The 14,615-nt window shown below is 39.3% G+C and overlaps 1 protein-coding gene across 1 annotated transcript in view; it reads left to right on the top strand.

Moving 5' to 3' along the window:
* Nucleotides 1–14,615, top strand: part of ELP4 (elongator acetyltransferase complex subunit 4) — a 188,436-nt gene that overhangs the window by 70,867 nt on the left and 102,954 nt on the right. Inside the window, exons 9-10 of the mRNA XM_044426105.1 lie at nt 10,117–10,225; nt 13,747–13,853. Of these exons, the coding sequence (XP_044282040.1) occupies nt 10,117–10,225; nt 13,747–13,853 (216 nt within the window). The remainder of the gene's footprint in view (nt 1–10,116; nt 10,226–13,746; nt 13,854–14,615) is intronic.

The following is a 14,615-nucleotide window of genomic DNA, read 5'->3' as shown; positions in this document are numbered from 1 at the left end:
CTACATTTTTTTCAGACAAATGGCACATTTTCTTACTCAAGTATTTTGTCTTTAGTGGAAACATCGGAGCTAAGGATGTTTATTTGGAAGAGGGCTCTGTTGAAACCAGAATGGTAAATGTTTTTCATCCTAAGGGCCTCATTCCTGCATAAGGAGACCACATGCTGGTGGTGGGTTGGACCAAAGCCACAAACACATCCAGTTGACACAAATCCATGCACCCACACTGATCATGCACACACCGTCATTTAAAACTCCCTTCTCTCTCTCACTTTCTCTCTTCCCTGAACTTTTCTGCCTGTATCTAACCTTCCACCATTAGCCAGGCTGCCAGGCTTTTTTTTCAGACAGAAAAAAATGAATGAAAAATTCATCTTCATGCAGGCATTTCTTCTTTGTCTCTTCTTGCTTCACTTCTCAGTTGTTTTCTGCAAATCACCTAATCACTGGAGGGAGAAGTGATAGTGTGGTAAGTGTGAAACCTTACCTGTCTGGCAGTCTTCCCCTACATTGCTCAGGTGATCCATGAGAGACTGCTGGAAAACAGAGGGAATGAGGCTTCAGAGGAAGCAGGACTTGGGGAAAAAGATCTGACAGGCTGCATCTGCCCTGTGGGCTGGAAGTTCCCCATCCATAATTGAACACCCTAAGACTTCTATGCACCTTTTCCAACTCCATAATATGCTTTTTCAAATGTGACTACCAGAAATATACATAGTATTTGTAAGTATCTTAGATTTGAATACAGATACTTCCTTATTGGTAGTTCTGGTTTTGCTTTCTTTCCTAATGAAATTAATCATTTTCATATATTTGCCTTATCAGCCCTTGCCAGCAGAGACACCATGATTATATGTGAAGTTAGAATTATCATCGCCATCATTATTGGTCTGCAGCAATCTTTATATTAAACCACATTTGCCATCTTATCGCCCATTCACCTAGGTTGGAGAAAATAGTTTAGAGCCTTTTACAATACCTTTTGTTTTTACTACCCTGGATAACTTGATGTTGTTAGAAAAGTTAACCACCTCATTACTCATCCCTAACTCTAAGTCATATCCAAAGTTTCTTACTTCCATTGTGAATACTACCTGTTTATTCCTGTTCTCTGCTTCTTGTTGTTTAACCAAATATTAATCCACAAGAGGACACATCCTCTTCTTCTGGGACTGCAAAGTTTACTGCAGGGCCCATGAAAGTCCAAATATAGAAAGTTATTGAGACAGGATTTTTCATATTGAGTCTTCTTCAGCAAGACCTGTTCATCAATATTCTTAATAATGTTTCTCAATACTGTTTGGCCCTTTGGTAGAATAATGTGTGTTCTTGATTTTCTTAAAAGTTTGCAATGATGAAGCATGCTGAACTTCTGATGGCAGGTTATTCCAGAGCTATTTGATTACCTACCTATCGGCTTTCACAGGTGCTCAAATTAGAATGACCTCTTTTGCTGATCTTAAATTGTGGGTAGACTAATAAGAGTAAGGATGGTCAAGTAATTTAGTCCCAGAGCATTTAAGGCTTTAAAGGTCAAAACAGCACTTTAAATATCAGGCAGTAGTTGTCTGAAGTGTTTGCTTCTTTCACAGGGGCCTCACCACTGTTCTTTTGAAAGCAGTGGGAACCTCAGTGTCCCTTAAGGAGTTGTATACTGCCACGAAGGTCCAGCCCAGCCTTGTCAGATTTCACAAGCCAAGATGGACAAGGATCTAAAGGGCAAATAGTAGGCTTCATCCCTCCAAGCAGTTTGTCCACATCCTCATGTTGCATGAGCCAATAGGTATCTATAACAAGATCTAGCTGTAATGGTGCATTGGCCTTGTCCATCTCAGACTCTGTCAAGAAGTGGCATTGAAGTTGTCATGAATATGTCTGGTATGTTGTTCACAGCAGTCCTTTGAGGGTTCAAATAGTTGTGTTCTAAAGCCTGCACCTGAAAGAACTTGGGTGATTACATGGAAGAGACGTAATGATGGCAGAGAAAAAAGGTTTCTATGCTGCCATCACCAGCACAGAATAAGATTGCAGACTGATTTTCTTTCTGCCATTTCCACTCTAATCACCAGCACAATTGTTTCATTGCCCTCAGCTCCTCAGAATACTAAGGAGCTGACATGGTTCTATTACTAGGTTCAGGACACTTGGGAGTGATCAAATTGATAAACCAGTCATCTCTTCTAGCACACCCTGTGCATTATGAATAGATAGACTTTCAGTTACTTTGGAAGGCCCAGATTTCAGCTCCTTACCTGGCAGGCTAGATTTTGCCTCCAAAACAGCATAGCTTCATTCCTCATGCCCTTGGTGTTGCCATGTACCACAACTACTGTCTACTCCTCAGAGTTACGTAATAGCCTATTTGGATGAAGTGTGACTTATGTAATATTCACAGGCAGGTTACCAGGAGATCTACATGCCAATCTCAAACCTCTCATTCTCTCTTTCTGTGCTTGTAATAATTGAATCACTATTGTGAACCTCTACTTGTAGAGGTGACATGAGAAGATATTGGTTCATCCCCCCAAGAAACAGGTTCCTTTTAAACACAATGCATCTTGTGCTTGCCTACTTAGTCCTCATGGTGATATATGCTTTTTAGTGTCTAGGACAATAAGCACTTTGTCAATTACAGAGCTTCTTGAACAATACTGAAATCATATGACATAAAGATAATTTAAAAAGACAGCACACATGGAGTCAGGAAACCAAAGTTTGTTCCAAATATTTTGCTGGCTACATGACCTCAGGCAAATGACCTGAATGTTACATGCATTTTTCTGTATCTGTAAAATGACAAAAGGGTTTAACCCATTTTTAGAACTATGTGAAAACTAAGAACATTGCAATTATTGGTGGTCTTACTACAAAAGATCATTCTGTTTGTTGAAGTTCCTCAGTTTTTGCCTCCATAAATTTAATAATGCAAGAGCCAAGTTATACAGGATGAATATTATTTCATTCATTATAGTGCAAACTATAGTGCAACAATGGCATAGCTTATGGCACCAAGTTCCCTTTTATTTCCATCTAATTCAATGGAGGCTGTGGAGACCTTGAATCAGTGTCTGGCTTCAGTGAAGACAAAGGAAGTGAATGTTAATCCAGACAAAACAAAGGTGTCCCTGGTCAGTGAGAATGCCTGTCAGGGAATAGGATTTTTGCCTATTTCGGATCAGGTTGCACTTCCCCTAAATAGCAGGCTTAGAGTTTAGGAATACCATTTGTCTCTGTTTTGCTGCTAGATTTGCAGGTGGTAGCTGGTGCGCTTTTGCCCAGATTAGATTATATATCAACTGTGCTCATTTGTAGAGAAAATTGATCTGGCTGTGGAGACAAATGTTCTATCTACCACATTCCACTTGGGGTACTTTTTAAAAGCATTAAAACATTCCAGATGGTTTAAAATACTGCTGCAAATGTTCTACTCTGAGTTGCCCAATCTGAGATGGGCAACTTATGGTCTTCCAGATGTTTGGGCCCACATTCAGTCTTCCTGTAAATGTTAATTATTATTATGGATATGTTAGTTTCATTCAACGTTGTTATGTTCACAGCCTCATCTGTGCACCATAGCTCTCAGGTTAACCACCAAGCTGATTGTTAATTAATTTTCCCACCATTTGAACATGTTGCATGGATATTTACATTGTCCATTTTACATATGTGTACATTTGCCAGGCTTACCTAGATTTTTTAGTAGTTTTAAACCAACTGAATCCTCCTTACAGTTTGTAATAGTGCTTTTTGCCAACTAGTTAATCCCCCCAGAATGATTACTGGCATATATTTTGCTTTAATGTGTTCCATAACATTCCCCATTTTTGAAGAGATGTTTCTGTCTATCTTTGGGTCACCTCTGTTTTAACCAAAGTTAAAATGTGTATCAGAACATGGTACTTGTGTACATATGTCCATAGATAACATAGAGTCAAGGAAGCTGTTAGGCAGAAGAAAGTTGCCTTTAAAAAATGGAAGCCTTGCCAAAATGAAAGAAGCAGACGAGACCACAACCTTGCATGAGGGAGTAGCAAGGAGACAATCAGAGCAGCAAGAAAACAGTTTGAAGAGCACATCACTAACAGCATTGATGAATATATTTTTTTCTGATGACCAAACAGCAAAGGTTAGTTATTTAGGGAATTATCAGAGAGATACATGAGGGCTGAAAATATAAAATAAGCCTCTGCCAAGAAGCTCAGAATTTGTAAAGATAAGCCTAGAAGCTGATGTTTTGACACCAGATATTCTAAGCGTAGGTCAAGATACCAATGTACAAAAGTAACAGGATGTTTCCTTTTATTATGTTTTTTGTTACTAATAATTACTAAAAGCTAAATGTATAAATTCACTATGCATGATGACAGTGGGAGTGGTCCTATCTGAAGATGGATTCACTCTATATTGTTTGGGTGTACCTACAATACAGAATCTTCTTAGTATAAACTGACTTGCTGATGTTGCCGGCATCTCTCATAGTCAGATAACAAACAAGAGGGGCTTTTTTGACCTCAACAACATGAAGGCCAACAATAAAGAATTTTTTACATATAGGTGGTCCCAGGGTGACAAAACAGGGTTACAAACACCTGGGTTGTGAACAACATATCCAGAGAAGAAAGCCCTAAGAAGAGGCCACCATGACAAAATGGTGGTCAAGAAGGGCAAGGAGAAGCCCAAGAAACAGGCCTGATGCCATCCTCCATCAGTCTCCTCTGCGCCACTGCACTCAAAAGTCCCTCCAGTGGTCCCTGCCACCATTTCCAATGCGGGTTCCTGTACTTGTTCCTCCATCAGCTCTTCCATCGAGCTCAATGGCACATGCAAAACTGGCCACAATGCTTTCCTTCTCTGAAGGACTCACTGCCCCTTCTTCAGCCAGTCTATCACCATGGTTTCCGCCGAGACTCCTCTGCTCTCCACACATGGAGCAGCAGTCTTCACTGCTGCTGCTGAGCCCAGCTGTGGGACCCTCACATGGCACCTTTTCACCAGTGCAATCACTCAGGTGATTGGCTAATGGAACAGTCCCAGTCCCAGGCACTGACTGGGACCAGGAATCCTCCTGGGTGCTGCCTGCACCAGTGGACCACTATTATCAAAGACATCCTTGAGAGCAGAGGATGTACCCACATTATTACCAGTGAAGCCCCTCATCATCCAGAGCAGGGGTCCTCAGACTTTTTCAACAGGGGGCCAGTTCACTGTCCCTCAGACTGTTGGGGGGCCAGACTATAGTTTGAAAAAAAAATGAATGAATTCCTGTGCACACTGCACATTAAAAAATTAATTAAAATTAAAATAAATTTAAAAATTAATTAACATTTTTAAAATTAATTAAAAATTAAATGTTTGCTCGCTTGCTCAGAGAAGGCCACAGCAGAGGCGCGGGAGCCCCATGGCTTTCTCCAAGTAAGCTTTCTCCACCGCGGCTTTCTTCAAGTAAGCCGCTCCACCTCAGCCTGTCCACCCCAGGCTCGGTGAGGTGGTGGCGGCAGCTTGCTTCCTCGGAGAAGGCCGTGTGGCCTGGCCGCCCCTGGCCTCACATAATTAAAAATAGGTTTTAAAAGTTATATTTTTCTTACCTTCAATCCTTTTTTAGTTACTTCGTCTTCATCTCTCTTTCTCTTCCGCCCGCCTCTCCTCTGTTTCCCGCTCTGTATTCCCGCTCTGTATATGCATGCAATGGGGGAGGGGGAGGCAGCGCATGCGCAGTTGAGCCATTGCAATTTGGCCCATGCGCCAGCTCTCTGCTCAGTTTCTGAGAACACCTGCACCGGCTCAGAGTATTTGGACTCGCTTGGAGATTGTTTTCTCCAAGTGAGTCCAAAACCTCTGAGGTGGGCTGGATAAATGAGCATGGTGGGCCAGATCCAGCTCATGGGCCATTGTTTGAGGACCCATGATCCAGAGGAACTGTGGGTACCAATTCCTATGACCCTGCCTCTGGTTTCTTCAGCTCCATTGGCAGTTCCTGCATACCAACCGTCAGTTCCTCCTCTGCAGCCAAAAGTTCCTACGCATCAGCCACCTGCCCATACCCAGTTGGTTCTACCTCAACAACCTTCCTCACTGTCTGATTGATCCTCTTCCTCAGATCCAGCCTATTATAGGTCAGATTCCAGTCTACTGCTGCTCTACTGACCCAGTGTCAACATCAGCTGAGGATGTCATTTGGCACAAGGTCTAGGATCCTCCTCCAAAGACCTGGGGAGGTTCTCCAAAAAGATGGTATCTCTGGATGGCATTGTCACTTGGGATGGAGACCCAAAAACTTACAGAGCCACCAGTGGATCCAATATATGCCATTGTCCAGACAGAGGATGTGGTGTCAGTAGCCATTCCTTTCCATCTAACGCTCCTCCAATCCATGAGGGAACCATGGAAGATGCTGACACAGCCACAACCAACATCCTGCTGTTTGGAGAGCCTTTCCTTGGTACAGGAGAGGGACTTCCCATTCCTACTACACCATCCACAACCAAATTCCATCATCATAGAGTTGACACAGGGTTGTGCACAAAGGGAGTGAACCACCCCAGTATATTGAGAGGGATACCATTTGGATGCCATAGTGAGGAGGATATATGTGGCAATGGGACTGGCCTTCGCACTTCAAAGTATGAGGTCACCATGGAAAGATATCAAGTCTTGCTATGGAAGAAGATGGACACCCAAACTGGGTTTCTTCCAGAAAAACTTGATGAATTGGCTAGGGTGTTCCATGCTGATGCCATCAGGCTGTCTAAGACAGCACATTAACACCACTCATCACCACATCAACTGTGACTCCAGGGCCCCTGTCAGTGCAGTGTTGATTCAGCAGCATGCCTGGCTCCAGGCAGCAAGCCTTTTCCATGCACTGAAGAGATGCCCTTTGATGGTTAGGAAATCTTCAATGCCTGGACCAGTGAGAAGCTAGACAGCATCCAGGAGGCCAGAGCAATGATGGGAAGGATGGGCTTTGCACTCTTGCAGCCATCTAGGGCACATAAATAGGAGGATGGAGGGGGATGGAGTGGGGAATTCACTCTGCTATCTTCCTATTGTCTGGTTCTTTCCCAGAAACAAGAGAAGATCAAGTTATCCTCTAAGTGGCTGATCAGAGCAAATAAATTATCAGTAAGGTACAAATGCAGATCATTAGCTTATTTTTATATCGGTAGGTAAGCCTTGTTTAATCATCATTCAAAAAGGTTGAAGTCAGACAGGAATCAGTATAAAGAACTGTAACTCAAATGGTTGTTGAAATAGGGATGGTGACTTATGAACAAGTGTGCCCATGCGTGTTTTAACTGACTGTATAAAGGGGGAGGGTCTATAATTATTGTTTTCATTCTGTAAAGCCATTAGATACATTATATCAGATACAATGGGCCATATTCAAACACCATACTAACCCACTCCACAAATAAGCAACAGTAAGTGTGTCGTTCACAGAACAAAATATGGTGTATCTGGAAAATGACTGAGCTCACTGTGGGTTATCTCCTACCTCCTTCCCCCTCAGTCCTCCAGTTTGTATCCCAGGGCACTGGGCAGCTAAAACTACCTTTATCTCCCTGCTGTGATCATGAGCCTGTTTTTACTCACTGTTTTCTCCTCAAAAATTTCCTTTTACTATCTGAGTTGAAAATGGGCATCATATTGGAAGCACTGTCTCTGATTCACCACCCATTTTCATTGTTTTAGCAAAAAAAAGTTTACACAGAGAAGAGAGAGACGTGTGCAAATATGGAGGTATATATTTGTGATGGTCCAAAATGGGAAGCCTTGCCTGGGCAATAACCTGGGATTTGTATGTTGTCAAAGTGCAGCAGCAATCAACTTTGGTCATTGACCCAGAGAGCCTGTAAACCTTGGTCATCCATGGGTTGGCAAATTGAATTTGTCTAGGCAGTGAGATCCCCTAGATTTATTTTGTTTGTTTTTGGTTGACCTGACTGTTCCCAATGCCTTTGTGCTTTTTACCCTTTCTCAAGATTCTGGGTGCTCAAGAAGCTGGAAATGTTATGGGATTGCTGCATTTTGACAGCTAACTGTCAAAAACCTGTTTTTAAAATCCAATGGTTGGCCTTGTTTTAAAAATAACAACTGTAACAGCTGCCAAACCTCCATAAATGGGCTAGCTCACACTTTTCTTCTTTCAAGAGCATGCTGAGTCTTGGAAAAGCATGGAAAAGTGCAAGGATGCTGAAAAGAGTCTAGTCTAATTACCCCACCCCTCAACATAGAGGATCTCACTAGTTGAGCATGTTCTAATGGCCATCTCCTTTTGCAAGCGAAGGTCACATAGAGCTTTTCCTTGGTAGCTCACCTTTTGACAGCTGTCACAAGAACACAAAGTAAAAAGTGGACCTTTTGGCCGCCTCTCTAAGTCAAGGTCCATGCTTGGTTCCTAGTGCAGTTGGACAGCAGAGACTTCCAAGAACATTTCCCAGCCAAGGTTTTCCCATTTTGGATTTCCACAAGTGCATGCCTCTGCACTATTTCAAGTCCAATTGATTTTTTAAAAAAATGTCAAAATTTGTGCACATTCTTTGTATTTACTTTTTTTAAGGTGGCATACTGGTAACAGCCCTGCCTCCAGTCACCTTCTTTTTCTCTGGGGCAACAAGTTTAGCCTGTTCTCCAGAGCGAGTCTTTACGAGACATAATATTTAACAGAGTGAAATAGCTCCGCCTAACATCAATGGATAATTTTTGCCTAATGCTTAAATTGGCATTGGTTTGCGGGGAGGCAGTTAATGTGGTTGTTCACGGAGCATTGCATCGTCATGTCCCTGCTCTCAACATGTAGCATGGTGTGGTCAGGTTGTATCACTTGCCGTTATGTGAATAGCTGTGCTTTGTGAAAATAGACTTTTGAACTGTGTAATTTTATATTATGCCACCCTTGATCAGATCCTAATATATCTAGCTCTGTAAACAAGACAATAGGATAAACAAATGTCTGCTTGAGGGATTCAATTTCTGCCACCATCTCCTATTAAATATATGGTTGGTCAGGTCGCTACTGAAGGAGGAGAGGGAAGAAGGTGTTCAGATCCCCCACTTCCTTTCCTGGAAAATTAGTGCTTCCCGATTGTGTGTGTGCATGCATCAGAAGAAACTGAAAACTGTTTCTGCCACCCTTAATCTATGCAAAATACTTTGAAAGGTATTAACAGCCGTTTGATGTTTTCATCTCTTAAGCAGGGCTTCAAAATGTGTAAAGTGTGAGCAATGGGTTCTCTGGTCCCTGTAACAGAAGCCATTCCTAGAGTGTAGCTGGAGCTTCCTAGCAATCCTGTCTACTTCCTACAATACTCTAGGATCAGGGTATCAATGGCACAGAGTCTGTTCGTATTGTGTTCTTTTTGCATCCCCCTTTTTTCTGAAAAATGTCTTGGTAACTCAGTATGGGATCTCAGGATCAATCAACAAGAACTTGGGGCATGAAAGGAGGAGGAAGGAAAGGAGCTAGAAACTAGGGTAATGTGAGGTCTCTGGAAAGAACATTGGTTTTATCTGTTCAAAGCAGGTGCCAGGCCTCTGAAATGCTCTTGGACAGTAGTGGAATATGGGTGTAAGTGTGAGGTGTGTGGGGGGGGGGGGGGGGGGGTGTGAGTGAGAGAGAGAGGGAGAGAGAGTTGTATGTACGTATGCATGTGCAGCCCTAAGTACCTCAACAGACACCTGAGGTTGCCTTCAGGGACAAGCAGTTGTGTAATCCTACTTTAAATTCAAGAATCATAATGTTAAATATAGGAAGGATATGACAAAATCTGCTACACTGTACCTGTTTATGTTCAATTCTCCCATTGAAATCAATATGACTAAAAAATGCCCACATTGGTTGGATTGCATTTTATGTATGTATATGTTATGTATTTTACAAATTGTGTGAAAGCTTTAACAATAAACATTACAGAAGAAAATGTTATAGTCCCTTCTAAGAGGGAGGAAAGTAGTATCATTTTCCTTAGATGTGGATTAACAGACACATTCTCAATAATTTCTACATATTGATGCCCCATTTTTCCTTCAATTTGTCATTGAGAAAACAAAATTGTTTTGAACCTTAATTACCTTTTTCATCACATAAGTTGTGCATTTTGCTTCCATGTTTTACAGAATAAAGCAATTATGGAACGTGTTACAAACTTGTCAGATACGGTAGTTGGTCTTGAATCATTTATCGGCTCTGAGAGAGAAACCAATCCATTATACAAGGATTATCATGGTAAGTTCCATCCTTAGCAATGCAAAAAGTCTGCCCTAAGTGTTTCTAGGGCACTTAGCAGTTTACCCTCCAGTTGGAATATCTGCCATAAAGTAGCATTTGATTTCATTTTGGAATAGGTCTCTTAAATGGTTCACCTTGCTAACCAATCTTAGACAGTTTTTCACTAAAGTGCATAAATGCTGCAAAGGAAACATGGCAAATTCTTGCATGTTGTCAAGCCATATTATCAAGGCATGGCTCAATCAGATGTACATCTCAACAGGCAGGCTTTGGGGAATTCACATGCGGAGGAGGCTTGGCAATGGTCTGACCAGTGAGCTGAAATTGTCATGAAATCAATAGTTTTGATCTGCCAAGTTCTAAATAGAGAACATGAAGAACAGTTATATTTCAGTGAACAGACAGCTAAATGATACCACACAAAGGGATAACTTTTTTCTGAAGATTACTAATTAATTGCTTGATTTTAATTAAGGTATGTTTTTCAATGGCAGAAGAGTAGTCTACAGTGGTGTTTAAAACATATAAAACATATATAAAGTAGTCTACAGCACTTTTGCTGTAGAAATGTATTTTACTAAACTTTTAATGCATTATCATTAAGAAGGCTTAATAATGTAGGGGTTTTGTGTAAATAATTGTACAATATCTTAGAAAATAATTTTGGAACACTGTTGGAACATTTAAAAGAAGTTAAAGTACAGTCCTACATGTATCTACTCAGAAGTAAACCCCATAGAGTTAAAAAAATAGATTTAGCCCCAAATCAGGTTGCAGAGCTTTGCAGCCCAAGAGACTAAACTCTGAATGACAGTTTTAGTTAATCCAGGATGCAGCCTTGAGGTTGCATGATTGCTGCTCTTACTATTATGCATTACTGTAGTTCCATAGGAGCCTCCCATCCAAAGACTGATCTGCTTATATGAATCCTAGTGTAATAAAAATGTGAGAATACTGTTTTCTATTAGATGAGAAAAGACAGTGTATATGATCCAGTGGTACCTCCTTTGCTTCAATATGTTAAGGCTATATGTTGTTATATTAGAGGATGATTTTCTCAAGTAAGATAGTGAGTCACAAAAATAAATATACTTTAAAAAAAGATATGCCTATTTTCCCCAGTTTTACTGGGCCTATGTGGTATCGGTGTGTAATGCAAATTAAATATGGTGTGTCTCTTTTTAATAGTCAATATATTAATATATTTATTTTTAATATATTTTAATAGTCAATATATTAGAAGCAAGTATATTCCATATTCCATTCTTGTAGCTTTTGTGCAGAATTGTGTTCTTGATCTTCTTTATAATGAATTCTTACTCTTATCAATACTTTTTTGCATATCAGTTTTTTTATTCTTCTAAAGTTTGTTCTTATATGTATAGAGACTTGCACAAACATTTCAGGAATGTACTTGTGTTTATATGGCTCATTTGGAAGGGAGGTGTTTTCTCCAATAAAAAGAATGAAAACTTTTCATTAGTGGTTGTATTAATTTAACTTTAAAAATGTCTGTATGCTATCAGATGACTGCAGTTTGATAGGCTGCAGGTGTTCTCCAGTGTCTCCTTAAAAAGAATAGGAGCACATTTGTAGACCTTCACACCAAAGTTCATTGCCTTAACAAGCACACATATACTTCACTTTGCTGGAGGTCCTTCTCAGTCTGCTGCTTTAATTTAAGTTTTTGTAGTACTATTTGTTAATAAACTGGGCATAAGCAGAGTACCTGTCTTAAAACATATGCATATTTAGTAGAGTGTTTACTCTTATAATAGATTAAATTTGTATTTAGTATAAAATAATTGAACATTCAACAATATATGTTAGGCATAATAAGAACATTCCAGAAAGGTGTCTCTATATTTCTCCAGAAGTATAAACAATGTTTTACCACTAACAGATGTCAAAAATGCATATTGTCCCTGGTGAAAATAGACATTTGGTATATTTGGTTATATTATTAACCCAATCACATAAAACACATCTATGATGTTCTTCTACCCCAATTGTAAATATGCTGGCTTTATTTCTAAAGAGATAGTAAATGATCAAATAAGACCAACACTTTCTTTCCAGGTTTTCTCTACAGTAGCTCCCAGTTGAAAGGTACAAGCTAAAACTGGAAGCTGCTTCAGAGAAAATGTCAAAGGAATGTCTAGCTGCATATGTGGCATTATTCACACAAAAATACCTACTTTTGAATTGTGTCTGTTAGATGGAATCAACTTTCATTAAAATAATGATTAAAATAATTGACCTACTTTCAAATAATGGAGCTACTCCAGTTAAAATCAGTCATAACTGAGTTCCATTGAAAGCAATAAAACATTCCTTTACCTTGGCCTAGATAGGAATTAGTCATGATAAATTCAGGTAGTTCAGGGGCAATGTATTGCAAAAGTCTGATCAATATCCCATCTGATTTTTGTAAGTAAAATGGTACATAAGGTATATATTACATTTACATTGACTTTTACAAAAAATACTATAGAATCATTTAGGAAAAATGTCAATTATAACATTATTTCAGATTATTTAAAAGATCTTAATCTTAAAGTTCTGATTTTGTATAATAGTCTGTATAATTTCACTGTTAAAATGACATCTGAATGCTATTTCATATTTGAAAGGGCTGTTCATTACAAAAATTAGGACTTCTTGACGTGTCATTTGAATTGACCAATATTTTTACCTTTATTCATTAGATTTAAAACTAACATAAAACTAATGTAAGCTTTAACTGTAATTTCTTGTAAAATATTTTTCATTTTCCTTTGTGGAAAATGACCCTTCAGTTGTTCAGGAACTATATTAAGCTACACAGAAACCATCCAGCGTCCTTGTCAAAAGAAATCAGCTTGAGACTCAACTGACAGAGTGCAGCGCTTGCAGTGTGCCTAGTATTGTTATAAAATTCCAGTAAGCTCAATGGACATCTCACATGCAAAAAATAAATTGTGTTGTGTTTACATACCGGTTAGAATGTATCTCGCAATATATTCTACAAATCCGGTTCCCTCAAGAGTTTTTAAAAAGTAATTATCAAGGTGCAAAACAAAATACTTTTCATTAGAACTCCACTGGTTATCAGTAACCCATGAGCCTTGCTTTGCTGGCTGCTTACTGGTGCATTTAATAAAATAAAGATCACTCAGTGGTGCCGTGGGCAGCATGCAAGGTGATAGCCATATTTGCTTACTGTAAATACAAGAGAAAATCACACACAAACCGGCTGTAGTTTTGACAAGTATTAAGATCCCTCTTTACATCTGTACCTCAGTACCAAAGTGCAATTAGTTTTCCTCGCACAAGGATTTCTGTTTATCTTATTCTGCTTGATTACTTGAGTATAATCGCACCGTTTGCTTCATTGCTCCTGGTTGTAAGCTCCAGTTTAAAAAGGGGAGGATGAGTGCGTGTAAATATACTGAATTCTGCTGTAAGACATTAATTTACGCATCTGGATATCAGCATTTTCTTAATTCTTTTCCTCCTTTACTTTTCCTTTTCACAAGGTTTGATTCACATACGCCAGATTCCGCTGCTTAATAGCTTGATCTGTGATGTCTCAGACATGAAGGACCTTGCTTTTAGAGTGAAAAAGAAGCTATTTATTATTGAGGTAAGTTTTTTATATGCAGTACTCTACTGTATGCAAGATGGAATCTTGTCTTAAATGTTGAACAACATTGAATTTGCATCAGCTGTGACATAGTGTTTTTGTTGGGGTTGCACTGGTTTTATAAAATACCTTTACCTTTCTGCTTACAAAAATTAGAGCATGCAGAAACAATACATTTTATTTTTAAATGAATTTGTAAAAAGTAGGCCACAATCTTCAATAACAAAGCATGACATACATATTTCGAAAGATGTCAGGAGCATGTTTAATTAAATGTTAATGATTTGCTCTTGCTTGTGTTAGTGAGTAGAAAAATGTCTACATGTTATTACTATAGTTAAGGGGTTTTAATGTGTAATGCTGCCCAAAACTGATTATGGTATGAGGGATAAATGTCCTTATCAGTATTCATCCTTCGCATTACTGGAATCACCTTTAGCTCCTGTGTGTCATTTTAAATACAGTATCATTTACACTAATGTCCTTAAGTAAATTTTCTACCAAATTTAAACTTTTTCCCCCTGACCTTTGATACAGACAATCCACATAGAATAATACAAAAGATTATTTAGTTTTAGTCTTGCTAAAGAGCAGATGAATATAAAACTATTGAGCAATTAGGACTGATGTATTTATTAACAAAGTAAATGCTGAAGGATGAAAAAAGATGGCTTTGAGGGTGATGGGATAGTGATCAGTACAGTCTTTGCAGCTTTTAAACAAAGACATAAAACAGCCAAGCAGCCCTGACAAATCATTTAG

This window comes from Varanus komodoensis, unplaced genomic scaffold (genome assembly GCF_004798865.1).
Source record: "Varanus komodoensis strain SLA01 unplaced genomic scaffold, ASM479886v1 scaffold16, whole genome shotgun sequence".
NCBI classification, from domain to species: domain Eukaryota; kingdom Metazoa; phylum Chordata; class Lepidosauria; order Squamata; family Varanidae; genus Varanus; species Varanus komodoensis.
The sequence above is the reverse complement of the archived record's forward strand: the minus strand, read 5'-3'. Positions and strand labels throughout refer to the sequence as shown.